Here is a 17,482-nt window from a genome sequence, read left to right on the forward strand (position 1 = left end):
AGGGAGTACTGGAAAGTGCTCCTCCGGGTGATTCCCTTGTCCTACTGGGAGACTTCAACGCTCATGTTGGCAACGACAGTGAAACCTGGAGAGGCGTGATTGGGAAGAATGGTCGCCCGGATCTAAACCCGAGTGGTGTTTTGTTATTGGACTTTTTTGCTCGTCACGGATTGTCCATAACAAACACCATGTTCAAACATAAGGGTGTCCATATGTGCACTTGGCACCAGGACACCCTAGGCCGCAGTTCCATGATCAACTTTGTAGTTGTGTCATCGGATTTGCGGCCTCATGTTTTGGACACTCGGGTGAAGAGAGGGGCGGAGCTTTCTACAGATCACCACCTGGTGGTGAGTTGGCTGCGATGGTGGGGGAGGATGCCGGACAGACCTGGCAGGCCCAAGCGCATTGTGAGGGTCTGCTGGGAACGTCTGGCAGAGTCTCCTGTCAGAGAGAGTTTCAATTCACACCTCCGGGAGAACTTTGAACATGTCACGAGGGAGGTGCGGGACATTGAGTCCGAGTGGACCATGTTTCGAACCTCTATTGTCGAGGCGGCTGATTGGAGCTGTGGCCGCAAGGTTGTTGGTGCCTGTCGTGGCGGTAATCCCAGAACCCGTTGGTGGACACCAGCAGTGAGGGATGCCGTCAAGCTGAAGAAGGAGTCCTATCAGGTTCTTTTGGCTCATAGGACTCCGGAGGCAGTGGACGGGTACCGACGGGCCAAGCGGTGTGCAGCTTTAGCGGTCGCGGAGGCAAAAACCCGGACATGGGAAGAGTTCGGGGAAGCCATGGAAAACGACTTCCGGACGGCTTCGAAGCGATTCTGGACCACCATACGGCGCCTCAGGAAGGGGAAGCAGTGCACTATCAACACCGTGTATGGTGCGGATGGTGTTCTGCTGACTTCGACTGCGGATGTTGTAGATCGGTGGAGGGAATACTTCGAAGACCTCCTCAATCCCACCAACACGTCTTTCTTTGAGGAAGCGGTGCCTGGGGAATCTGTAGTGGACTCTCCTATTTCTGGGGCTGAGGTCGCTGAGGTAGTTAAAAAGCTCCTCGGCGGCAAGGCCCCGGGGGTGGATGAGACCCGCCCGGAGTTCCTTAAGGCTCTGGATGCTGTGGGGCTGTCTTGGTTGACAAGACTCTGCAGCATCGCGTGGACATCGGGGGCGGTACCTCTGGATTGGCAGACCGGGGTGGTGGTCCCTCTCTTTAAGAAGGGGGACCGGAGGGTGTGTTCCAACTATCGTGGGATCACACTCCTCAGCCTTCCCGGTAAGGTTTATTCAGGTGTACTGGAGAGGAGGCTTCGCCGGATAGTCGAACCTCGGATTCAGGAGGAACAGTGTGGTTTTCGTCCTGGTCGTGGAACTGTGGACCAGCTCTAAACTCTCGGCAGGGTTCTTGAGGGTGCATGGGAGTTTGCCCAACCAGTCTACATGTGCTTTGTAGACTTGGAGAAGGCATTCGACCGTGTCCCTCGGGAAGTCCTGTGGGGAGTGCTCAGAGAGTATGGGGTATCGGAATGTCTTATTGTGGCAGTCCGCTCCCTGTATGATCAGTGTCAGAGCTTGGTCCGCATTGCTGGCAGTAAGGCGGACACGTTTCCAGTGAGGGTTGGACTCCGCCAAGGCTGTCCTTTGTCACCCATTCTGTTCATAACTTTTATGGACAGAATTTCTAGGCACAGCCAAGGCGTTGAGGGGTTCCGGTTTGGTGGCCACGGGATTAGGTCTCTGCTTTTTGCAGATGATGTAGTCCTGATGGCTTCATCTGGCCGGGATCTTCAGCTCTCACTGGATCGGTTCGCAGCCGAGTGTGAAGCGACCGGAATGAGAATCAGCACCTCCAAGTCCGAGTCCATGGTTCTCGCCCGGAAAAGGGTGGAGTGCCATCTCCGGGTTGGGGAGGAGACCCTGCCCCAAGTGGAGGAGTTCAAGTACCTAGGAGTCTTGTTCACGAGTGGGGGAAGAGTGGATCGTGAGATCGACAGGCGGATCGCTGCGGCGTCTTCAGTAATGCGGACGTTGTATCGATCCGTTGTGGTGAAGAAGGAGCTGAGCCGGAAGGCAAAGCTCTCAATTTACCGGTCGATCTACGTTCCCATCCTCACCTATGGTCATGAGCTTTGGGTCATGACCGAAAGGATAAGATCACGGGTACAAGCGGCCGAAATGAGTTTCCTCCGCCGGGTGGCGGGGCTCTCCCTTAGAGATAGGGTGAGAAGCTCTGCCATCCGGGAGGAGCTCAACGTAAAGCCGCTGCTCCTCCACATCGAGAGGAGCCAGATGAGGTGGTTCGGGCATCTGGTCAGGATGCCACCCGAACGCCTCCCCAGGGAGATGTTTAGGGCACGTCCAACCGGTAGGAGGCCACGGGGAAGACCCAGGACACGTTGGGAAGACTATGTCTCCCGGCTGGCCTGGGAACGCCTCGGGATCCCCCGGGAAGAGCTAGACGAAGTGGCTGGAGATAGGGAAGTCTGGGCTTCCCTGCTTAGGCTGCTGCCCCCGCGACCCGACCTCGGATAAGCGGAAGATGATGGATGGATGGATGGATCTACGTTCCCATCCTTACCTATGGTCATGAGCTTTGGGTCATGACCAAAAGGATAAGATCACAGGTACAAGCGGCCGAAATGAGTTTCCTCCGGCGTGTGGCGGGGCTCTCCCTTAGAGATAGGGTGAAAAGCTCTGCCATCCGCGAGGAACTCAAAGTAAAGCCGCTGCTCCTTCACATCGAGAGGAGCCAGATGAGGTGGTTCGGGCATCTGGTCAGGATGCCACCCGAACGCCTCCCTAGGGAGGTGTTTAGGGCACGTCCAACCGGTGGGAGGCCACGGGGAAGACCCAGGACACGTTGGGAAGACTATTTCTCCCGGCTGGCCTGGGAACGCCTCGGGATCCCCCGGGAAGAGCTAGACGAAGTGGCTGGGGAGAGGGAAGTCTGGGTTTCCCTGCTTAGGCTGTTGCCCCCGCGACCCGACCTCGGATAAGCGGAAGATGATGGATGGATGGATAATCAAGAGTAATCACAATTCAAAAGTGTGATTAATCTGATTAAAAATATATATCTTCTTACTTCTTAGACATCATTTAAATGCAATTTACGAGCAAATATTTGTTTCTATTGAAAAAAAATACAATATCTACAATAATTGTATGCATGACTACTTCTCATTAAATATTTCAAAAGTAATTAATTTAGCAAATTTGTTTGAAATTGGAATCATACAGAGTGGAAGTATATACTCATGAACTGCTAAATGCCAAGTCATACCCTGTTTTGGTCATAGGTTTGTGCTTTCTTGTGTTTGGTTTAGTTTCTGGCCAGCGCTTTTGTTTTTACTTCCTGTTTTATGTGTTGCTAGCAATTATTTTTTTCCTGCTTCTGAGCGCTGGCTCCCGCATCCGTCCTTAATTGGTAGTCCCAGGTACCGTTATATATGTCAGCCCTGGCCGTTGAACAGGGCTGGTTCATTGTTAATTTTTAGCTTTGGTTTTTTTCATGTGCTGTCATTACGCTGACAAGCTTGTTTGTTACCTGACAAAGTGTTGAGTCTTCTGCACTCCATCGCTGCACTACCCTTCTTCTGGCATTAAATATACTTTTACCTGCACGGCGTTTGCAGTCTTTTGCATCTTGGGATCACAAGTTGACCGAACTCTGCCGAGACAAGACAGAATGTACCTGCCAACAAGTGATCTTGGGGAAGGCTACAGCTTTATGAGGATGACAGATTTTAAGAGATTATTTTTTTTTAAGGCATGGGGCTGAGACAGATATGGGGATCAAAGGGCCATCTGGTCTCAATAGATTCTTTGTGGCCATGTGACAACAATCCTGCATGTCAATCGAGGCTGGCGGAGGCGACACGCCGTCACGACATGCAGCTGACTCAAACTCCTCGGCTGCTAAAGTTTTGTACTCGCTCACATCCAATTCCTTGTCGGCCACCAATGTGGCTAATTCGTGGATGCCCGCCTCACCAGTGGCACACTGCATTCGGGCGAGAATATCTTTTTCTCGTCCTCCACCTTGCCAGCTGCGGCAGCGTTGCACCCGCCACTCCCACCTAACACTCCCCCGTTGGCTACAAGGACCTCATCCAAGTACTACCTCCACCCTCCCTTGGTTTTGCACTTTTTTTTTCGTTTTTAGGGGCTTAAACATGTGGAATCGTTTTTATTAGGGTGGAACTCCTGTCAGGAGTTGTTGACACAGGTCTGACTTATTCATGTATTTCCTTCATTATTATTTTTTTCACTCTAGCCTCTGGTGAGGGCGGTCGCACTCTCCGTTCCCTCATTCCCTGCTTGCTCTCTTTGTCTTTGTCCTTGTCTGAACTTTTTTTAAAAGCCTCTTTCTTTGCGCTGTCCTCTAATCCAAATTTCAATATGAATATGATCAGCTGGACTCTTGACGCAATTGACACAGTCTTTTCGACAAGAAAAAGAGGTTCAGGGGAGCCGAGCTGCAATGATGGAACCATCGCTGCGGGTTACGTGAGGGACTCCTGGAACACATGGAGGATCATGTGCCTCTCAGCCCTTTCCATCGAGGACGTCGAAGACATCTACTTATTTGGAGCTGTGATCGCGGGGCACTTGCTGATTGGGCTGGGCATTGTTCTGGTGTATCGACAAATTTGGAAGACGATGGCAGCCACTCAAGGGGCCCAACGGCTGTTCAACGCAATGGAAGGATTGGGTCGTGCTGTGGGAACACAGACTTGTGCGATTTCTGAGTTGAATCGCAAAATTGATCTCATCTTGGAAAAGTTTGCAGAAAAGGAATAATTAATTGGAATCGAAAAAAATCCAGCATGGACAACAGAGGAGATAAGTCACTATTTTGTCTTCTCGAAGAAAAACAACTTTTGATCTACGATTTGGACTCCCCGAATGGCCTTGACAAAGGAACAGGCTTTTCTGAAGAAAATCTCCCGAACACTCTTTAAAGATAGACGCTTTTGACCTTCCTTTTTGTCAACAACATCTGTAGCCGAATTTTATCGGCCTCAGTCATACAAAAACATTCATCATCTCTCCCAAGTTAATTGGGCATAATCCCCATCCTTGAAATCAACGCCTTCACCACCGCTTAATTCCTAATTTCTGCCGCTTGTACCTGTGATCTTTTCCTTTCGGTCATGACCCAAAACTCATGACCATAGGTGAGGATGGGAACGTAGATCGACCGGTAACTTGAGAGCTTTGCCTCCCGGCTCAGCTCCTTCTTCACCACAACGGATCGATACATCGTCCGCATTACTGAAGACGCCGCACCGATCTGCCTGTCGATCTCATGATCCACTCTTCCCTCACTCGTGAACAAGACTTCGAGGTACTTGAAGTCCTCCACTTGGGGCAAGATCTCCTCCCCAACCCGGAGATGGTACTCCACCCTTTTCCGGGCGAGAACCATGGGCTCGGACTTGGAGGTGCTGATTCTCATCCCAGTCGCTTCACACTCGGCTGCGAACCGCTCCAGTGAGAGCTGAAGATCTTGGCCAAATGAAGCCATCAGGACCAGATCATCTGCAAATAGCAGAGATGAAATGCTGCAGCCACCAAACCAGATACCCTCAACGCCCTGACTGCGCCTAGAAATTCTGTTCATAAAAGTTATGAACAGAATCGGTGACAAAGGGCAGCCTTGGCAGAGTCCAACCCTCACTGGAAACGGGTCCGACTTACTGCCAGCAATGCGGACCAAGCTCTGACACTGATCGTACAGGGAGCGGACCGCCACAATAAGACAGTCCGTTACCCCATACTCTCTGAGCACCCCTCACAGGACTTCCCGGTGTACATAGTTGTACCATTTTCTCATAATAAACACATGACATTACTCTGACATTATACATAATCCATTTAATTTTCATTTCTCACCATGCATTTAATCGCATCAAATCGTAATCTTTGAAAAAATATTGATAGTGAATCAGATTGTAACCCATCTATCGAGATCATGGGTGTCAAACTCCGGCCCGCGGGCAAAATTTGGGCCGCCGTGTAATTTAGTTTGGTCCTTGAGGCAATATCAAATTAACATTAGAGCTGGCTTGCCGCCGTAACACTACATTCACCACTAATACTCATACTCGTCAACCCTCCCAATTTTCCCGGGAGACTCCCGAAGTTCAGTGCCCCTCCCGAATTTCCACCCAGAAAATAATATTGGGGGCGGTCCGTAAAAGCACTGCTTTTGGCGTTCTCTACATGACGCCACATCCGCTTTTCTTCCATAAAAACAGCGTGGCGGCCTACTCACATAATATATGCAGCTCATACACACACACAAGTGTATGCAAGGCATACTTGGTCAACAACTATACAGGTCACACTGAGAGTGGCCGTATAAACAAAGTTAACACTGTTACAAATATGCGCCACACTGTGAACCCACAGCAAACAAGAATGACAAACACATTTCGGGAGAACATCCGCACCGTAACACAACATAAACACAACCGGACAAATATCCAGAACCCCTTGCAGCACTAACTCTTCTGGGACGCTACAATATACACCCCCACTACCACCAGACCCCGCCCTAACTCAAACCCGCCGTCGAAAAAAGGCATTAAATTTGTGTTTTTATTTTATTTGATATGCCATTGATATTTTTTAATTATTATTATTTGAAACTGGATTTTGCATGTCACTATAAAGTTATATAAGCCTTACTTGGTCAATATTCAATGCAAAACTTGTTTGGGTCCCTATTAAAGGGTTAATTTGTTCAACCTCGGCCCGCGGCTTTGTTCAGTTTTAAATTTTGGCCCACTCTGTATTTGAGTTTGACACCCCTGATCTAGCTGCATATCAGATCGCCAATTAAGGTTTAAATGCACACCCCTAGCAAATCGTCAGTAGTTATTTTGCTGTTTGTTGAAAATGATGACGTTAACAATACTACAATACATTTCAAAACTACTTTCTTTGAATCTCATTTTTTATGTCGACAAAAGTGGTTCACAACTTTTGGCGGTGTCGACTTAAGCAGGCACTTTTTAGTAATAAGAAGAACACGGTGGACCAGGACTTAATGGGTTGGTACACTAAGATGGGTTGTTTGCATAAACAAGACCGACTTAATCAAGGTCGACCGTATGAAATGAATGCAGGGGCACGTATGCAATAATATGCTGAGATGTTTACACACCTTTTTTTGGTTATTATTAATCCTGTAGGACACCTTTACCCTGGCGTGGCCTGCGATTAAAATACATTTGACACCGCTGACTTTAAATAAATACTAATTACTGTAATTATTGTAATTATATCAATTTCCCCTCTGATACTGTTGTTCATACACATTTGAGATAACTGCTGAGCTTACATTGTTCAGTGTGTCTATGTTTATGTTTCAGGTTTGGTAATTTTGTCCTTCGTATTTTGTCTTCAACTCCAATTTCTCTTAACATTGATTGTAATGTGCCGGTAATAACCCAAAATGCTATTTTACCATTTATTTTTCTGAAATGAACAAAATGAGTCCCTCTGTCTTCTACAGTTGCTGAGGTGTTGAAAGTGCTGAAAGTTTTGTACCCCTGTTTTGGGCATGGAACAATGTTTGGTAACTTCAGTGGGAATGAACAATGGGTCTTGCTTTAGAGCTGAGTTAAAGTGTCCCAATCAACCAATAAATCAGTAATTCAATCAGTCAATCAATCCATCAACTAACCCATACCAACATTACACAATAACCCTAACCTAATCATCCATTCACCCATCATCCATCAAACCACACAAGTTCATCCACATTAATCAATAAAGTACTATCTATCTATTTTGTAAAAACAAAAAAATAAGCTAAAAGCTGTCATTTTACTGTTTGGCAGACACGGCGTTCTGCTCTCCTCATGCTTCACAAATGATTCTGTAACCTGTGTGGTTAAAATCTGATTGGTTTGAAATAAAGCAAAAAATTGTGTACTTTCTGTTAGGCTTGTAGAAGTACTGTAGTCTAAAGGGTACCTATGATGATTCTAATCTACATTTAACACACTTCCTTCTGGTCTGTATGAGAGGTCTTCAACAGGAAGTCCACAATCAAATTTTTTGTTGATTACATTTTTCAATATTTATTTTGTATTTCCCCAAAGTTTTCTACAAATGCAGGTCAGGTTCCTCATGATTGGCCAAGCCCCCATTTTCAGTTAAATATTTACATTGGGGCAAAAAAAGTATTTAGTCAGCGACCAATTGTGCAAGTTCTCCCGCTAAAATGATGACAGAGGTCTGTAATTTTCATCATAGGTACACTTCAACTGTGAGAGACAGAATGTGAAAAAAAAATCCAGGAATTCACATTGTAGAAATTTTAAAGAATTTATTTGTAAATTATGGTGGAAAATAAGTATTTGGTCAACCATTCAAAGCTCTCACTGATGGAAGGTTTTGGCTCAAAATGTCACGATACATGGCCTCATTCATTCTTTCCTTAACACGGATCAATCGTCCTGTCCCCTTAGCAGAAAAACAGCAACAAAGCATGATGTTTCCACCCCCATGCTTCACAGTAGGTGTGGTGTTCTTGGGATGCAACTCAGTATTCTTCTTCCTCCAAACACGGCGAGTTGAGTTTATACCAAAAAGTTCTATTTTGGTTTCATCTGACCACATGACATTCTCCCAATCCTCTGCTGTATCATCCATGTATCCACGTTATTTTTAAGACTGTGATTACAAGGAATTATTCATTACTTATCGTGTCAAGCAATGTCAGTTCAGATTTATCCGAGAGCCAGATGCAGTCATCAAAAGAGCCACAGGTTCCCTGCCACTGCTTTAGGACCAGTTTGCCATGTTTGCGACCAACTTTGAAACCGAGTTGGCAATTACTCTATCCACAGCTTTCTTCTTCACACCAGCAGAGCATATGTCAGCACACTCTGTATTGCACAGTTGTAAAAGAATATATATTTGAGAGTTTGACTCTTTTCAGCTTCTGGGCATTTCCTAAAACCATAGTGGTGTTAATGTCCGAAGACAGATTCCTCAACATTGTCAATTATTCACCCTCTCCACCACCTCTCCATATATGGTGAAAGGTCAATGGTTAGGATGAATTGAGTTGTGAAAGTCCACATTGATATTTTTTTTTTATATTAAGAGCCAGGTTGTGGTCTTCACACAACTCTGCCAGCAGTTAAACATTTCTCTGCTCTTTTCACTGCTGCTTATGAGGTCAAGCACCGACATTTCTAAATCTGATTATGTGGCTAGCTAAGAGGAAACATTATAGTCATGTATCTATAGCTGTGGTTCTTAACCTGGGTTCGATCGAACCCTAGGGGTTCGGTGAGTTGGACTCGGGGGTACGGCGGAGGTCAAAACACACCCGACTCATCGTGTAAATAAAAACTTCTCCCTATCGGCGTATTACGGATACGGCAACAGCAGAAGTCAAACTGATTTGCAGGTGTGTAATTTGTTTTGAGTTTATGCAATGTGTTGGTTTTGTTCTTTGAAAAAGGTTATGTTCATGCACGGTTCATTTTGTGCAAAAGTAAAAAAAACATGGTTACACTTAAGTATGGGGAGCATATTTACCATTAATTAGTTGCTTATTAACATGCTAATTAGTAACGTATTGGCTCTTAACTAGTCATTATTAAGTACTTATTAATGCCTTATTCGGCATGGCCTTTTTATAACCCTAACCCTCTAACCCTGGCCCTAACCCTTTTAAATGAAGTCTTTGTTACTTAGAATATGTTCAACATACTAAAGTGTTACCAAAAACATATAACTTTGTCTTGAATTTGAAAAAAAACATTTTATTTTTCACTAAAGAAGGGTTCGGTGAATGTGCTTATGAAACTGTTGGGGTTCGGTACCTCCAACAAGGTTAAGAACCACTGATCTATAGTGTGAGGAGAAAAGGACTGAGCACACAGCCCTGAGAGTCCCCGGTATTGATATAAAAAGTCCAGGATCCCGTTGTTAGGGATTCAGGCCATTACTTACAGATGTAATTTGTGGTTCAATAACGCCAAGTATTAATGTAGGGATAGCATTATCTTTCAGGAGCGTTAGCGACTAATCCAAATTTGAATCATTTTGATCGGGAAAAGCAACTCTATTCATTTCTGCCTGGTTTTTTCATTTTTAGAAAAGCTAAACAAATTTGAACAAACATTTTGTAGAAGCCATTGCTTAACGTTCTAGCACTAAAGTCGGAAACAGCAGATCAGCACATAGCTTAAAGCAGAGAGAAAGAAGTAGAGGGCTGACCGAGAGTTAGTTGCCCATATACGTACGTCCGGCACACAATGAGGTCAATGTGCTCCCACCAGTAAAAAACACAATGTTCATATGCATCCAAATCGCGCTAAAATACATGAATTTATGATTTGATTGTTGGTATTGTTTAACACAAGTATCCAACATTGTAACAACATTTATAAGTTAGAAAAGAGGAAATTCATCATGGGTCCCCTTTAAATATTTTCCTATTAATTTTATCTGTACTACTGCTTTTGGCGTTTTACCAACTAAAATGTTTCGGTCTACAATCTTGTCTCTGAGGTCCTTTAACTGCTCTTCAATCTTGCTTGCTTGCTTTATTGGTCTATATCTTGTTTTATCCATTTCTTTACCATTTATTGTATTTTTTTCATGGTTACTGACATGTGCAAACGCGCAGCAACAAACAAACGCTCCAAACACAGATACGACCCAAAATCAAAACCACAGAAAAGTCAAACAAATGCATGACAGAAGTTAGTCAAGCTAACAGGGTGCCAATCTGAGGGATATGTTGGGTTTAGTTCTAGTTTGGAACCCAAAATACAGCAAATTAATTTACTAAATGTGAAAAAACACAGAAAACACTGTCTTTAAATGCATTCCCAGTATGTCAGGGAAGAACAGCCAATCGGTTGGTGCTAAAGGAAAACCTAAAGGGCACGGGCAAATACCTAATAGCTGGGACTCCACCTGGAGCAAAAAAAAAGGAAAAAAAACTGGCATAGTCTCGAGGCCAGAATTAAGACAGAAGCTCGTAACCAAAATTTAATCAAAAAAACATACTGGCAAGAAGATGATGAGCCAACTTCCAGGTTAAGTAGGGTGTTGATTGGAGATCAGCAGGTGTGATCCGTAGGTCTGCCCATTGCTGAAAAATATAATACACAAAAAGAGATCAGCACCTCCAAGTCCGACTCCATGGTTCTCGCCCAGAAAAGGGTGGAGTGCCATCTCCGGGTTGGGGAAGAGACCCTGCCCCAAGTGGAGGAGTTCAAGTACCTAGGGGTCTTGTTCACGAGTGAGGGAAGAGTGGATTGTGAGATCGACAGGCGGATCGGTGCGGTGTCTTCAGTAATGCGGACGCTGTATCGATTCGTTGTGGTGAAGAAGGAGCTGAGCCGAAATTTACGGGTCAATCTACGTTACCATGCTCACCTATGGTCATGAGCTTTGTGTTATGACCGAAAGGACAAGATCACGGGTACAAGCGGCCGAAATGAGTTTCCTCCGCCGGGTGGCGGGGCTCTCCCTTAGAGATAGGGTGAGAAGCTCTGCCATCCGGGGGGAGCTCAAAGTAGAGCCGCTGCTCCTCCACAGCGAGAGGAGCCAGATGAGGGAGTTTGGGCATCTGGTCAGGATGCCACCCGAACGCCTCCATAGGGAGGTGTTTAGGGCACGTCCAACTGGTAGGAGGCCACGGGGAAGACCCAGGACACGTTGGGAAGACTACCCTGGAAATGCCTCGGGATCCCCTGGGAAGAGCTGACGAAGTAGCTAGGGAGAGGAAAGTCTGGGCTTCTCTGCTTATGCTGCTGCTCCGCGACCCGACCTCTGATAAGCGGAAGAAGATGGATGGATGGACAAAAGAAGATCAGAAGCAGTAGAATACAAGCAACAAAACATCTGATGGCACGTATAGCGTGGCAGTATCACCCTGTCTTCAAGAAACGCCGTCGAGCGGCTTAGCTTTTCGGGACACATACAACAAAAGTCAGACAGAAGAGAGGGATTGAGAAGCAAGGCTTGACAAATTCAAAAAGTCACTGCCCCTTCTCCTAAGGTCCAGTTTACTACTGACCAGGAAAGCAGGATGACCATCAACCAGCTGCGGAGGAGACACTGTCTGGGGTTTGAGGTCACAAACTATTACTGGCTGCAACTGGGGAAACACAGTTCTTTTTTTTTGGTTTTGAATAATTTCTGTCTTTGGACGTTGCTAAGCGTTTGCAGAAATACTGAATATTGAGCACATAAAAGACCCACACCGGAATAGGGGCATTACTTCCATTTCCCCCCCACTTAACTGCATCAACTTGGTCATTGTTTCACAATGAACAGGTTGGTTTTAATATCAATTGTGTAACTATAAGACTTCCCCACATTTATCACCTATACTTGCTTCCATTCCAGAGCCTTGTCCTGAGGACGGATGTTCCAACACTAGCTGTCCAGCAGGCCTGGTGAGGCACGAGTGTGCTCCCTGCCCACTGTCCTGTGCACACATCAGCAGCGGGACCACCTGTGATTCCAAAGCACCGTGCTTCTCAGGTCACTCCAAGAAGGCTTTCGGGAGATAACTTATTTGATGACAAATTTCATTTCATTTAAGACAATTTACTGTAATGTGCAAGTGCAACTCATTAAACAGAATGCAGACACAAACTAAACAAATTAAATGAATGTACTTATCCACTATGACTCTAATAGAAATATATGTCCACCTGTATTTCTGCAGCTTGCTGGTGCCCAGAAGGCCAGGTAATGAGCCACACACAAAAGTGTGTGATACCAGAGGAGTGTGTGTGTGAAGTGGCAGGTGTGCGCTACAGACCAGGCCAGCAGTTGAAGGTGGACTGTGAGATTTGTGTTTGTGAAAAAGGAAGACCTCAAAAATGCAAGCCCAACCCAGACTGCTCTGGTGAGTTCTGCCATGTCAAGATCAACATGGATGTCTGAATTTAACATCATGCCTGCACCTTAGTGCACTGTGGATGGTCTTCATGGTCTGAGTGGGGGGAATGTTTGGGACCCTGTGGGGTTCAAAGTGTCCAGTGGTCGTTCCGGAGTCCAAACAACCCCACCAACAATGGAGATGGGAAAACATGTAGAGGAATCTACCGGAAAGCACGTCGGTATGTGGCCTTATTTTTATTGAATCTATTTTAACGTCTCGTTTGATGCTTGCAGTAGAGCCGCTTTTTCTATCAGGCTTAGATTACAATAAATTCTCATGGCTCCATAATTCATAACCCGCAAAGCAGAGGTGGGTAACCTATTTTTAAGGAATATGAGTCTTGTGGGTGCCACTGAAGAGTATATTGTACTGATGTTCCTTCAAATCATACCGGTAATAGTACTGGTCAGAGAAAATGAAGATGTGTTTTTATTCCATGATTGATTAAACCCAATTTAAAACAAAGCGTTCATACAATGTCCAAATGTTTATTGTATTTACTATGAGTCCTTTATCATCTTACCTTTGACAAGGTTGTTAAGTACAAAGTTACAGTTCTTATCAGAAATCGATTTTGCATTTTTGGCAAACATACAATCTTGTCACTCTCGCATGCGTTTTTTCTTCCTGTGCCCTCAGATGTCAGACTGAGCCCTGTGATGAGTGCGAGTACCAAGGTCAGTCCCATGCTGTAGGAGACAGGTGGAGGTCCGACTACTGCCACCTGTGTCATTGCCTGCCCAACCTCACAGTCCAGTGCTCCCCTTACTGCCCATATGCTGACACCGGATGCCCACAGGTTGGAAAAGGCTTGTTAATCTGAAAGTCCTCCTGTGTCCAGGAACCATGTGCTTGTAAACATCCATCCATCCGTTGTGTACTGCTTGTCCCTCTCGGTGTGGTTGGGGGTGCTGCAGCCTATAACAGCTTCATTTGGGCGATAGTCGGTATACACATGGACTACAATATAAAATATCATAATATCGATAAACGTATCAATAATGTAACAATATGAACAACTAGACGGATATAACGATTAACGGTATAAATTATAAATTGCAGTGAAATTACATATGGTTCGCAGTACCGGCTGTTTTATATTAAAAGTATGATTATTTCCAACCCAGGTGGTGCTAAAGCTTGCTTTCTAGGTTAAATGCCAATAATAATACAAGACACACTAACGTCTTTGTATTGTGTGTCCATTAATTAAAGAGGAACATTATCACCAGACCTATGTAAGCGTCAATATATACCTTGATGTTGCAGAAAAAAGACCATATATTTTTTAAACCGATTTCCGAACTCTAAATGGGTAAATTTTTGCGCATTAAACACCTTTCTATTATTTGCTCTCGCATCACAACGCGATGTCACCTAGGTCAGTGGTCCCCAACCACCGGGCCGCAGCACGGTACCGGGCCGTGGCCCGATTGGTACCGGGCTGCAGAATCATTTTTTATTCATTTTTATTGAAAAAAATAAAAATAAAAAATAAAAATTAAAAATTGTTTTCATTTTTTTTTTTTTATTAAATCAACATAAAAAACACAATATACACTTACAATTAGTGCACCAACCACAAAAACCTCCCTTTTTCATGACAAAAATGTCCCTTTTTCATGACAACGAAAAAAAAAAAAAAGGACTCCTCCGCCGTACCGAACAAGATGTGAACGTCCCAATCGTTTGGTCTGCACATTTTACTGGCGATGCTAAGGCAGACATGGCCGAATAGCGTCAATAGCTATTCGCTCAATAGCTTCAGTTTCTTCTTCAAATCCGTTTTCGCTATCTGCCTCCATACTCCAACCATTCGTTTCAATACATGCGTAATCTGTTGAATCACTTAAACCGTTGAAATCCGAGTCTGAATCCGAGCCAATGTCGCTATATCTTGCTGTGCTATCAATCAATCAATCAATGTTTATTTATATAGCCCCAAATCACAAATGTCTCAAAGGACTGCACAAATCATTACGACTACAACATCCTCGGAAGAACCCACAAAAGGGCAAGGAAAACTCACACCCAGTGGGCAGGGAGAATTCACATTCAGTGGGACGCCAGTGACAATGCTGACTATGAGAAACCTTGGAGAGGACCTCAGATGTGGGCAACCCCCCCCCTCTAGGGGACCGAAAGCAATGGATGTCGAGCGGGTCTAACATGATACTGTGAAAGTTCAATCCATAGTGGCTCCAAGACAGCAGTGAGAGTCCCGTCCACAGGAAACCATCTCAAGCGGATCAGCAGCGTAGAGATGTCCCCAACCGATACAGGCGAGCGGTCCATCCTGGGTCCCGACGAGCGGTCCATCCTGGGTCTCGACTCTGGACAGTCAGTACTTCATCCATGGTCATCGGACCGGACCCCCTCCACAAGGGAGGGGGGGACATAGGAGAAAGAAAAGAAGCGGCAGATCAACTGGTCTAAAAAGGAGGTCTATTTAAAGGCTAGAGTATACAGATGAAGATGAGACTTAAATGCTTCTACTGAGGTAGCATCTCGAACTGTTACCGGGAGGGCATTCCAGAGTACTGGAGCCCGAACGGAAAACGCTCTATAGCCCGCAGACTTTTTTTGAGCTCTAGGAATCACTAATAAGCCGGAGTCTTTTGAACGCAGATTTCTTGCCGGGACATACGGTACAATACAATCGGCAAGATAGGCTGGAGCTAGACAGTGTAGTATTTTATACGTAAGTAGTAAAACCTTAAAGTCACATCTTAAGTGCACAGGAAGCCAGTGCAGGTGAGCCAGTACAGGCGTAATGTGATCAAACTTTCTTGTTCTTGTCAAAAGTCTAGCAGCCGCATTTTGTACCAACTGTAATCTTTTAATGCTAGACATGGGGAGACCCGAAAATAATACGTTACAGTAATCGAGACGAGACGTAACAAACGCATGGATAATGATCTCGGCGTCTTTAGTGGACAAAATGGAGCGAATTTTAGCGATATTACGGAGATGAAAGAAGGCCGTTTTAGTAACGCTTTTAATGTGTGACTCAAAGGAGAGAGTTGGGTCAAAGATAATACCCAGATTTTTTACAGAGTCACCTTGTTTTATTATTTGGTTGTCAAATGTTAAAGTTGTATTATTAAATAGAGGTCGGTGTCTAGCAGGACCGATAATCAGCATTTCCGTTTTTTTGGCATTAAGTTGCAAAAAGTTAGCGGACATCCATTGTTTAATTTCATTAAGACACGCTTCCAACTGACTACAGTCCGGCGTGTTGGTCAGCTTTAGGGGCATGTAAAGTTGGGTGTCATCAGCATAACAGTGAAAGCTAATACCGTATTTGCGTATGACGTCACCTAGCGGCAGCATGTAGATGCTGAAGAGTACAGGGCCAAGGACCGAACCCTGGGGAACCCTGTGACGTCATCCAGTGATATACATACTATCCGCCTGGATAGTATGTATATCACTGGATGACGTCACAAGAAAATGGACGGTGGCTTCACAGATAGCGAAAATCAGGCACTTTAAAGCCTTTTTTCAGGATATTCCACGATGGGTAAAATTTTGAAAAAAACTTTGAAAAATAAAATAAGCCACTGGGAACTGATTTTTATTGGTTTTAACCCTTCTGAATTTGTGGTAATGTTCCCCTTTAAATATACTTTTTCAAACTAAAACTTAGTTAAAATATTTCAGTGTTTGTATAAGTACTTTTTTACACAAAAATATTAGATAAATAAACAGGATAAAAATTAAAATATTAATTGCATCATGGTTGTATTACTCCAAGACTTGTTATCAGTACTATCAATATTGGAATACATATGCCCATCCATCCATCCATTTTCTACAGCTTGTCCCTTTTGGGGTTGCGAGGGGTGCTGGAGTCTATCTCAGCTGCATTCGGGCGGAAGGCAGGGTACACCCCAGTCGCCACCACATAGCAGGGCCAACACAGATGCGTAGACAGACAACATTCACACACACATTCAACCTCTATTAACATGTGAGAGCTTGTTTATATAATTCTGTTTTTACCATTAAAGTTCATTTTAAATTATTTGCATTTTACAAAGCAACTTTTTTGACTGTATTATTACAATGACTATAGAAAAATATCAATATCATCTTTTCACCTAAAATTACTATGGACAGTCTTTTACAATCGCAAAAATGCAAACTAGACACGAAATCGGAATTATTTTGAATAATTATATGTTCTTTGATCAATTCTAAGTATATTTGTGGTAATAATTATTTTCAAATAAGTAATACGTATAGCATGAACAATACATTGTACTGTATATGTAACATAATCACACATATTTGATTATGATTAGTAGTATTATAAAAACCATCATGATTATTTTACTTTAAATTAAGGCTGTCAAAGTAACGGGATAATAACAAATTAACACTAAATGTGATTTTTTTTAAATTAAATGCGGTCAGTATGGGCGCTTTGGCCGTGTAGGAAAAAGCTGCAGCACAATTGGGAGCAAACACCGAGCAGGAATGGACAAAAATAAGTGCACAGTGAATGGCAAGGCTAGCAACAAAGCTCGCAGGTGAC

At 44.4% G+C, this 17,482-nt stretch overlaps 1 protein-coding gene across 1 annotated transcript in view; it reads left to right on the forward strand.

The window, feature by feature from the left end:
* sspo (SCO-spondin) overlaps positions 1-17,482 on the forward strand; it is a 391,512-nt gene that overhangs the window by 117,906 nt on the left and 256,124 nt on the right. Inside the window, 4 exon segments of the mRNA XM_061922415.1 lie at positions 12,399-12,536; positions 12,724-12,906; positions 12,970-13,120; positions 13,582-13,741. Coding sequence (XP_061778399.1) covers positions 12,399-12,536; positions 12,724-12,906; positions 12,970-13,120; positions 13,582-13,741 — 632 coding nt within the window.

The sequence above is a fragment of the Nerophis ophidion genome, linkage group LG15 (genome assembly GCF_033978795.1).
Source record: "Nerophis ophidion isolate RoL-2023_Sa linkage group LG15, RoL_Noph_v1.0, whole genome shotgun sequence".
Lineage (NCBI taxonomy): Eukaryota > Metazoa > Chordata > Actinopteri > Syngnathiformes > Syngnathidae > Nerophis > Nerophis ophidion.